Source organism: Electrona antarctica (assembly GCF_951216825.1).
Source record: "Electrona antarctica genome assembly, chromosome: 1".
NCBI classification, from domain to species: domain Eukaryota; kingdom Metazoa; phylum Chordata; class Actinopteri; order Myctophiformes; family Myctophidae; genus Electrona; species Electrona antarctica.
Genome location: NC_136806.1, coordinates 12,009,316 through 12,020,764, shown reverse-complemented (window position 1 = coordinate 12,020,764; position 11,449 = coordinate 12,009,316). Strand labels below are relative to the sequence as shown.

The 11,449-nt window shown below is 43.2% G+C and overlaps 1 protein-coding gene across 1 annotated transcript; it reads left to right on the top strand.

Annotated features, from left to right (window-relative positions):
* Positions 1–242: 242 nt before the first annotated feature.
* On the top strand, positions 243–11,116 carry LOC306922806 (vimentin-like). The gene is made up of 10 exons (XM_079500643.1): positions 243–740; positions 1,481–1,683; positions 2,666–2,726; positions 5,836–5,931; positions 7,063–7,227; positions 8,158–8,283; positions 8,974–9,194; positions 9,776–9,819; positions 9,923–10,008; positions 10,133–11,116. Exons 1-10 carry the CDS (start codon positions 360–362, stop codon positions 10,178–10,180), a joined length of 1,431 nt encoding a protein of 476 aa, XP_079356769.1. The 5' UTR covers positions 243–359; the 3' UTR covers positions 10,181–11,116.
* Positions 11,117–11,449: the final 333 nt, after the last annotated feature.

Sequence of the window (11,449 nt, the reverse complement as noted above, 5' to 3'; positions counted from 1 at the left end):
TAGGAGGACCTATACTTTTTTGGGGGCTCCTGAAAAAGTTTAAGCATCACTGGGGAAATGTGGGGATAGTTCATCGGAAATAAATAGATTCAAAGGGACTTAGGGGAGGGTCAAAAAGTGATCATGTATCCCGCCATTTGATAGGATCCTCATTTCTCAGGGTGTCACTGAAACTATGGCGGGGGCGCTATTCCGCTATAAATAACAGCTCGTCCCGTAAGCGGACATTGTTGCACCAGGGGAGAACTCCACGGATACCGGTGCAGTGGGGCAACGAGAGCTGGACACAACCCGAGGAGGAGACAGACAAACTTTCATCTTAAACTGCACAAGTAAACTACTCGACTGCGACAATTAAGATGTCGTTCAAAACAGGAACGCAGCAGTCTTCGTACAGAAAGATGTTTAGCGGGGAAACAAGACACCAAGTGAACAACCGGTCCACTTACTCCGGCCGCCAGTTCTCCAGTCCGATGCTGCGCTCCTCTTCCTCCTCATCCCGGGCGTTCGGTGGGCTCTCCTCAGCACCGCAGACCGCCTACGGCTACGCGGCCAGAAGCCAGCGGGTGCACCGGAGCAGCAGCGCCGCGGCGGCCGCCGCCATGCCCCGGCTGTCCTCGGACAGCCCGCTGGACTTCTCCCTGTCCGACGCCATAAACACCGAGTTCAAAGCCAACCGCACCAACGAGAAGGCGCAGATGCAGTCCCTCAACGACCGCTTCGCCAGCTACATAGAGAAGGTCAGTGCCGGTGCACGGTGGAAAAAGTACTGCAATGTGGAAATACTCCATTACAAGTAAATGGCCGGAATTCAAAACTGACTTGAGTAAAATATGCACAAGGGTATCAAAATGTACTTAAAGTGCCAAAGGTAAAACTAGGCTACTCATTGTGCACTTCAAGTTTTCAAATGTAGGCTATAAAAAACATTTGAAAATAGCAGATCTAAAAGCTCATAGTGCGTGCGACGCATTGCGAGCTGTAGATCGGCTATTTTCAAATGGAAATGTTTATAGGGCTGAACTTGTTAATGTAGTATATTTTATGATAATATTAAAAATCTAAGTAATAAGTAATAACTATAACTAAAATTGTCAAATAAATGTAGTGGAGTAAAAGTAGGCCTACAATATTTGCCTCTGAAATGTAGTGGAGTAGAAGTAAAAGTACAGAAAACTTGACGTACTCAAGTAAAGTACAAATACCTCAAAATTGTACATTGTATTGTACTTGAGTATAGCCTAAATGTAGTATTTCGCCTGGGCCATGGCTCAATGGTCCAGGCACCTTGGCTGGTAATCCAGTCTGGCAGTGTGCCACGGGTTCGACTCCCCGACGGCCTTTACTGCATCCCCCCCCATCTCTCTCCCCATTTCCTGTCAGCCTACTGTCTGTCCCTCCATAAAAAATAAAAAATAAAATAAAAGGCGAAAGCCACAAAAAAACATTTAAATGTAGTATTTCCACCCCTGGGAAAAAGGTGCGCTTCCTGGAGCAGCAGAACAAGCTGCTGCAGGCGGAGCTGGACCAGCTCCGGGGCAAAGGAACGTCGCGCATCGGAGACCTGTACGAGGAGGAGATGAGGGAGCTGCGGCGCCAGGTGGACCTGCTCACTAACGAGAAGGCACGGGTGGAGGTGCACCGCGACAACCTCACCGATGACATCGATACTCTGAAGGACAAGTAGGATCTATCTATATAGTATCTACTATCTATCTATCTATCTATCTATCTATCTATCTATCTAATTTCCAATGCAGCCCATTGAGGGATGCACACGCAGATTACACACACCAACGGACCGACATGCGGAAACAACGGTCGAACATGCGCTGCTCTCGTGCTTGCGGTTATATGAGATGAGATGAGATGAGATATTCTTTATTGTCCCACAACACAAGGGGAAATTTGTCTTGGGCAAAAGTGCAGTAGTACATCAACGTTTTAAAACAGTGACAGACAGACAATACACATTAGCAGCATTGTACAAGGTATAGTATCACAGAGTTTCACAAGAGAACAGTGCAAAAAGTTTGAAGCGGTTGCTCTTGCAACGGCACGCTCTATAACGTCTACCAGAGGGCAACAGCTCATACTCTGAGATAATATATGTGAAGGATCAGACAACACTCTATTTGACAGACTGAGCATTATAGGGTTAGGTTAGGGTTTGAGGTATATAGGTCGTCGGTCTAATGAGAGACTAAAGCCTGTACCCACCAATTGAATGGATAGCCTAGTCAGATAGGTGTAGGCCATAGTGTAGGACTGATCAGCATTCTTCACATTAATTAGCCTATAGGTTTATCAAGCAAATGTGCAATTGTGCACCAAATGCACATTTTGCATACTGTGCCAAATGTCATATGGCAGCACCAGCTTTGTGGCTCATTGAAAACTGAAAAGCCCCCCCAGGCAGCCATGCATTCACCCACCCACCCACCCACCCCTACCCTCTCCTGGTCCCCCAGGCAGCCATGCATTCACCCACCCACCCCAACCCTCTCCTGGTCCCTCTCTTTTCACTGAAGGTTTGCATATCTATGAATGCTGTTGAACAGTGGAAAAGAAAAGCAGTCAAGAGTTGGAGAGAGGCCAGAGAATAGTAAGTGGGTCCTATGGGTGAAACTAGAATGTCAACAATCTCTCTCTCTCTCTGTTATAGGTTGCAGGAGGAAATAGGCTTGCGGGAGGAGGCAGAAGCAAACATGCAGAGCTTCAGACAGGTATGAACACTTGACTGTGGAAAGCACAATTTGTAAAGCGTCTCCTACTAGTGTTGATTTCGTCAACTAAAACTATGACGAAAAATATTCGTCGACTATCTTTTTTCACTCAGGAAAACGGAATAAAAACGAAATAAAAACTAAGCTATCGTGACTAAAACTATAATAACAATTACAAACTAGATAAAAATGTTAGGGAGAGACTATAGTGGAGAAGACATCCAGTATAGAACTATTAAAGACAAGTCATTTTATGTTTGGTTGCATGCTGAAAATAGCAGATCTATCTAAGCTCACAATGCGTCGCAGCGCAACACGTTGTGAGCTTGTAGAACGGCTATTTTCAGCATGCAAGGAACTCTAAAATCAGTCATTACGACCATCGTAAGGCCTGCCAAAATACATTTTAGTCGACTGAAACGAGACTAACAAAAACATTTCAGATGACTAAAATATCACTAAAACTAAATCAAAATTTGCTGTCAAAATCAACACAAAGCGTCCCCTTACCTCACAGCAAAAATGTAAACAGAAACACGTGCCCCATTATCACGATTAGTGACAATTAGTTAGTGATAAGTTTCCTCTATTCCCCCCATTTCTAATTATTGATTTACTGCGTAAATTCTACTCCAGTGGTTTCCAACCTTTGTCTCATGTACCCCTTGAGCTGTTTTGCCATGCTTTATAGAACCCCTAGCTGGTTTGGGTCCAGTTTTGAGCATGGATACCGTATATTGGTTTTGACATACAGTACGTGTGAGAACTCCTATAGTTGATCCTAGGGAGAGCACAGCCAATCACATCTCCTGATATCAAGGGTGCTTCTTTTCACCTGAGAGCTAGGCGTTTCAGTGGGAGGACGTAACGCATGCGGAGGTACTACACACTATTCCTCCGAGGCCCACGTCCCCGAAACTTCCAGACCCACAGGAACAGGTTCCGGCAAGCCGCCCCATGTCCGAAACGTTCGAGAAATGACACAGTTACCGTGTGGGGGTCCCCGGGGGTCGCCAGGGGGTCCCCGGAACATCCAGACCCCCAGGAGGGGGGCCGGGACGGTTCCGGCGAGCCGCCCCACGTCCGAAACGTTTCAGACAGACTTACCGTGTGGGGGTCCCCAGGGGGTCTCGCTACTGTACTGTACTGAGTCACACCTGAAATCATCATATATACAGTTAGTGTGTGTGTGTGTGTGTGTGTGTGTGTGTGTGTGTGTGTGTGTGTGTGTGTGTGTGTGTGTGTACTGTGTGTGTGATGTGTGATGTGTGATGTGTGTGTGTGTGTGTGTGTGTGTGTGTGTGTGTGTGATGTGTGTGTGTGTGTGTGTTAGGCTGCGCAACAGTGACACTTGGTTGTGAAAACCAACCAAACTCTATTTTCGTGCTCGGACAGACCCAGCCAGCCACCCACGGACACACAAAGCTACTTAATGAAGTGGTTGCAACAACTAAGTAATGTAGCCAAGAAATGTATATCATGAAAAGCATAACATTTGCAAACATCTTAAAACTGAATTGTCACCAGGAGCCACATTTTCAAACAAATTCCCTTTATCCAATTATGGGTCATCATGAGCTAGGGGGAGAGGAATGTGCTGTCCTGATGACACAACAGCAGCTTCTGACCCTATAATCCAGCACAGCATTGTAACAGAGCTATGGCCCTCATCTGGTACAAAAGGCCAAGTTGTGACTGTTGGGTTAAATCGGGCCAGCAATAAGAGGAGATAATTTTTGCCCGACTGACTGCTCTGGCAACAGTGTCGACCCCAATGTGGTTATCAGAGCGAGATGAGTCTGACAAGCCACCATGTGATGTGACTGTCTGTCTGGGGACTGCACAGTGAAAGCCTCAGTGTTCATTTATCTGTGAAGTGGACTATTACACCCTCACATTTAACAGTATTTTACTGTGTGGGAGGCCCGCCACAGAGTCTGCACGTTCAGTTGTTTTATTATTATTATTTGTACACTTAAGAGTTGCCAATTAACTTCCAAGTTGTTCTCCCGATTTTTGTTGTTAGGCCAATTCCCTGAATGAATTCCCCAATCCCTGCACACAATCTGTATAGTCATGTCACTGCCGCCCATTTTGGTTCACCTGCCAGTGAAGAGACCTCACCGGGAGGATATAGCGCATATATGGAAAAATATGCTCCTCACACCGCCTATACGTACCACCGCTGTGCTGACAGGCCGGTGCCCAGACCGTCAGAGTCGCTGGTGCAGCATCAAAGACTGCCTTCTCGGCTTTCCTCCCACATACGGCCAATTGTGTTCATAAGGACAGTTTAGCATTTTTAAATGACAGTGAATTATAAGCCTCCGCACAGTCAACGAACTACTGGAACAACTCCATAGTCGTAGAAATGAAAATCTCAGTGCTAAAGTTAGACCAGGTGTTCCCAAAACCTTTCCGCTTGAGACCCAAAAGACAAATTTGGTGTCTTGCAACCAAAAGTATAAAAATACATTATGAATAAATCACTTAAACCAAAAAAATAAAAGAATGTTTTCAAAATATGATCTTTTCTATACAAATACTCAAGAAAAGCATAGATACTCAAAACAGCACTTGCAGTAAGTACATGCACTTCATTACCGTCCACCACTGGGGAACTGTGCTGAATAGCGCACTTTGTTTTTGTATTTAGAGCTGATACAGTACCTCAATTACCAGCCAGCCAATGCACTGACAAAGCACACTGTTGTGCCCGGGTGTGAGATTGCTAGAGACAGGCTGTTTACACAGACGCACGCACGCACGCACGCACGCACGCACGCACGCACGCACGCACGCACGCACGCACGCAGCTCATATGTTGCCAATCCCCCTTAATCGAATCACTCAGGGTGGAATGAAAGATGCTCAGTTGATGGAGAACACTTAAAAAAAAAAAAAAAAACACAAGAAAGACCCACAACAGTTGGTTTATATTGGATGCATGTGCTTGTGACCTTGCTGACCTGCGCGTGCGTGCGGCATGTATGGGAGTGCAGTTTAAAAAAAAAAAAAAATCTGTGTCAGCAAGTGCATAATGCACATACTGTACATTACCTTCACATTAAAGTCACCCCTATTGATAAGCACTGTCATCATGGCACAGGATGTGGACAATGCAGCCCTCGCTAGACTGGACCTGGAGAGGAGAGTTGACTCACTGCAGGAGGAAATCAACTTCCTCAAGAAGCTGCATGAAGAGGTGAGTGTATTTTAACATGCCATGACATACCGACTGCAGAAGAATACATCTCAAATTAAAGATACAAGTCTCAAGTGAGACTCGTATCAGACGTTTCAGGCAGAGCATTCACAATGTGAATGAGACCGTGCGTTTACTGTGGCTGCCCTTAGGCTCTGGAATAGCCTTCCTCTTTACATCAGATCCGCCCAGTCCATTGAGACTTTTAAGTCTCTGCTTAAAACCCATTTTTTCGACCTAGCTTTTAATCATAACCCAGTTTAATTTCCAACCTTTCATTTTGAGCTCCTCTTACCTTAGTGCCTATTATATTCATATGTACCCACTTGACATTGATGTATTGTTTTTATTTGATTGTATTGCTGTTGCTATATGTTTTTTCTTGACTTGTACAGCACTTTGGTCGATGACAGTCATGTGCTTTATAAAGTTTGATTTGATTTGATATAATAGACACAGCATACTTTAGTACCATATAACGCACACGCACGCACGCACGCACGCACACACACACACATAAAGAGAACTAAACTAGATAAAGAGAATATTGTAGTTGTTCCATCATCACAATATTATACAGTGTGGCCAAAATTCCTGCTCAGACACAGCCCTTCTCTTGAACCCAATTGCTGCAGTCAGAAAGTCGTCTCGTCAACAATTATTTCAGTTGAAAATCTGCTGTATTGTTTAAAGACAGAGGTCCATTACTCTGGAATACACACATACTTATTGTCAACACCTCATCTTCACTTCAGCCTCATGAATCAAGCCTCTCCACTTGCTTCTACCATATAATGTAGCCTTATTCTGCATACACAGACAGACACGCATACACTTACACACACACACACACAGACTCATGCACCCACACATTCAACTGCACACAAGTGTATTTGTTGTTTGTCATACCTTATGTTTGATTACTTTGTCTAACTTACTATTTGTTTATTATCTTCATGAGAACCATGCATCAACCATGTATAAGCCCTTTATGGGTTTCTTTTCTCACCTGCACTTATTTTTCTCATTTAATAAGTTTACCTTTTTGTACCGTTTTTTTAATTGTGCGAATAAATACAACTAAAGGGCACAGTCTTGCGACAACGTATCAATGTCCTGTTGCCCCTGCAGGAGCTGCTGGACCTGCAGAGTCAGATCCAGGAGCAGCTGCATGTGCAGGTGGACATGGACGTGGCCAAGCCTGACCTGACCGCAGCTCTGAGGGACGTCCGTCAGCAGTACGAGAGCCTGGCCTCCAAGAACATCCAGGAGTCTGAGGAATGGTACAAGTCCAAGGTATAGAAAGCTGAGAGAATTAAGTTGTGTAGCGGACCGGCTGGATAATGATTTGGGTAAAGCCGACTGATGAGTTTGACGTTTCTCTTTATTCAGAACCCAACGTAGAAACTGGAAAAATGACATAACATACATAGGCTACATCAATATACTGTAACATTCCATAATCAAAAGGCATAATACATTTTCCATAAAATCCATGAGAATATATACACATCCACAAAACTATACAATATTTAATCCATCATATAAACATGCAATATAGAAATAAATAACCCTCAGACAATACATACAACAATAAGACTAATTATCAATATCCCTCATACAAGATTGACCAACAATAAAAGTATCACCTTTTTCCCCTTTCCAGCTCGGTGCTAAAGTGGCTTGTGCAAAACTGTTCTGTTCCAGGGCTCGTTTGGGCCATCCGTCCTTCCTTTGCGGTCTGACCGTCTGTCCGTCCTTCCCTTCCTCAAATAAACTTCTCCATGTTTGCCATTCCCCTCTTGTGGCAAATCTGGCAATATCTGTTCCTCTACCAGCGAGGTGGGCAAGTGACAGTTTTATGAGCTAATGCCTCCTTCTAGCCCCATACTGGGTGTCAGCACCACACAGGTGATCTTGATCTGTGTAATCAGTACCAGTTTGTGCAGGAAACAGTCAAAATAAGGCCTGAGACCTGACATTTGGACAGAAAGCCTTTCAAAATAAAAGCCTTAGGGACAACACATTGTGACAATTAGAACCCTCCCATGTGGGTCCGTTACAAGTTGTGCAGTGATTCTTAAACCGTTTTAATTCCGGGGCCTGCCTTCAGCGTGATGGTACTTGACACTTTATTCATTCAACATCTGAGTCATGACTGGTTTAAGGTACATCTCTCTCTCCCCTCTTCTCCCACTCTTTTTTTTCCTCTGCTTTGATTGCCAGTTTGCTGATCTCACTGAAACTGCTGCCCGTAATAATGAAGCTTTGAGATTGGCCAAACAGGATGCCAGTGAATATAGACGCCAGGTGCAGTCACTTACATGTGAGGTGGATGCCCTCAAAGGAACTGTGAGTATACTGAGATATACACTTGCATTGCACGATAATATTAATTTGCAACATCAGCTGCAAGAAGAGCTACCTACATGGCTACCTACATAGCTACAGTATATTTGGTTACAGGCTAAATGCTAGAAAGAGCATATTCGCCCATTATCCGTCTTGGCTCTTGTTAATGTTTCCTTAAGACCCTGAAACATTAACTGTTCAATCGCTTAAAGTTATTTAGGTTAGGATACCAACATCAGCTCATTGCCTGAAATTTAAAAAGGAATAACAAGCAGAGTGAGTCATTTGGGAAAACTGGGATCAAGTGAATAAATCGCAAACAAGATGCAGAGAAGGAGTTTCAAGCTGACATAACATTTTAGACTGCATCCTGCTCTACACCTGACAATTCTAGCCAAAACAGCTGACTAGACATAATGGTGGTGTATGGTGACAAATGACCTGTCCTTAAGGGCATATTATGGGTAACTGAACTAGGATTATGATATTTAGTTGACTAAAACTAGACTAACACTAAGACATTCCAGGTGACTAAAATGTGACTAAAACTAAATGAAAACTATTCAAGAGACTGACTAAAACTAAAATCAAATTTTGCTGCCAAAAAACAACACTGCACTGAACACATCTGTGCAGAATTAATTTGCACCACTTTGTATCACTCGCTCCCCTCCCTGGCTGTCGTCCCAGAATGAGTCCTTGGAGCGCCAGCTGAGGGAGGTGGAGGAGAACTTCTCCATGGATACCAATGGTTACCAAGACAGCATCGTCCGTTTGGAGGAGGACATGGGCCACATGAAGGGCGAGATGACTCGTCACCTCCGGGAGTACCAAGACCTCCTGAATGTCAAGATGGCCCTGGACATCGAGATCGCCACGTACAGGAAACTGCTGGAAGGAGAGGAGAGCAGGTGGGAGAGTGGATTGTTTTGCTTCTGTTAGTCAGACCAAACATCTAAAAATATATATATTTTCTGGGATTTCCTAAAAAAAAAAAAACTTTTAAAGATTGATCATTTTTTTATGAGGCTTTAATTGAGTCTTGAGAGATGAGCAACTTGCTCTCTTTAAAATATAACGGAAAGTTGTACAAGTAAAATCAATATGATTGAAAATAGCACTGGCAAAGTCAGAAAACCACTACCCTGAGACTAAATGGCAGAGTGGTGTTCATACTTCATTGAATTAAGCTAATATGCAGCAATAAACCACTTAAACCCAATTATTGAACAGAGTCCCCCCCAGGGGTCTTTACTAGGCCTGGTAGGCCACCTCCCTTTTCTGTCTAGTGTCTATTGTACACCAGGATCTCTTCTGCAAAAATAGACCATCTACAAGCTCACAGAGTGTCGTATCGCGACACATTATTGAATGCTTTGCAGTGAGCTTCCACTGTTATTTTCACCGAATGTTTGAATATGAACACTGTGGTTCATGTGGTTAAATAGTTCAGTAGTCCACTTCATTCATTAATATCCTCTTGCATTTGCAGAATCTCCACCCCATTGCCAAACTTCTCTGCTCTAAACCTGAGAGGTAGGCTTGGCTTCCACTTTACTTGTCTTGAGATTCATTTGTAGTGATGGAATCATGTCTATTGTCACTTAATAATACATCCTGTCACATTATATGACCACAGAAGCCATGGTTGATTCCAAAGCTCAAGTTGAAAGCACATCATTCAAGAAGGTCCTTATCAAGACAATTGAAACCAGGGATGGTCAGGTAGAATCATACTGAAGCATCTCTCAGTCAATTTAGTCATTTTGAATTTTCCGATGGTCAATTTAAACGCCAGAAACACACGACTGCTCATCACACTGACTCTTGTCTCCTCGTCCTTCGCCAGGTGATCAATGAGTTAAACCTGGACCATGATGATGACGATACGGAGTGATCTCCCCATCTTAGATGACAAATGTCCATTCTCTGCAGTAATGGACAAATGCATTTCCCTGATTCTACAAGCAAGAGAGCAAACCAACCAACCAACCAACTACAGTACAAATTGCTTCTAAAAGTGCCTTTATATGTGAATATCCAGTATGCTCCTTGGTTGAGACGAAAAAAAAGTATCTTGCTTTAATTTTCTGCTCAAAGTATTGTCATTTGTTACATGTGTTTAGACAGCTTTTACATTAGCACAATATAAATACTTTTTGAGGTCCACTGTCCACAAAATGTCACTATGTGTAACAAACACAAAAAAGTATTTTTGAACAGTACAAATCCAATGCGCACGCTTCCAGGCATTATGTATGCTAACAGATATGACAGTCACGTGTAAGCAGCAATAAACAATTTAGACAGTAATTCATGATTCTGGGTGCTTCTGGTTTGAAACGGCTTCACAATGAAGTGGCATCATTAAAATGGTACATTTCCTTCGGGGTTTGGGACATTTTCACATTGGTGATAATAAATAATATTGGGCCCTATCGTGGCAATTCATATGTGGCCTCCGCCACATATGTTCAGTTCAAGTCACAGGAAACTAACAATGCTGCACAGAGTCACTTGAGAAACATACTTTTGAGTGAACTTTGTAGAAGGTTATCTGGTAATAGGTTAAAAAAAAAAAAAATACCGGTATCTGAAGTTGAGTAGTTTTGTAGTTTGTGGTTTTGTATTTATTTTATTCCTCTGTAATATGGATCTCCCTGGGTCTGAAATAAAGCATTGATTGATATTCCAGTGGCTCTCAAAGTGGGATCCGGGGACCCCCAGGGGTCCTTGCGGGTGTTCCAGGTGGTCCCCGGCAAGATTTGTTAAAATAGCATCAGAATCAGTTTAACCACTTTATACATTGCCTATTTGAAAATGGCTGATCTGCAAGCTCACAGCTCAAGCTGTGATCTTGTAGATCTGCCAAGGAACAATTTGGAATATGTTTTAAACATTTTAACAACACGAGGGGGTCACAACATATTTTCAGAGGGGGGGGTCTGTGGCCAAATAAATATTATGTTGTGGCCATTATTTTTGGTCACACAGTAGGCCTACTATCTAGGCTGCTGTTCAAGCAGATCTGGATAACATTGTAACATGTGTATAGCCTACCTGTGAGATTGATAATTAATAATTAGATGTAAATGACTAATATTTGCAAATAAAGGTTTGCTTTCATGTGAAAAGCTCATAATACTGAAGCAGGCTAATGGCTTGT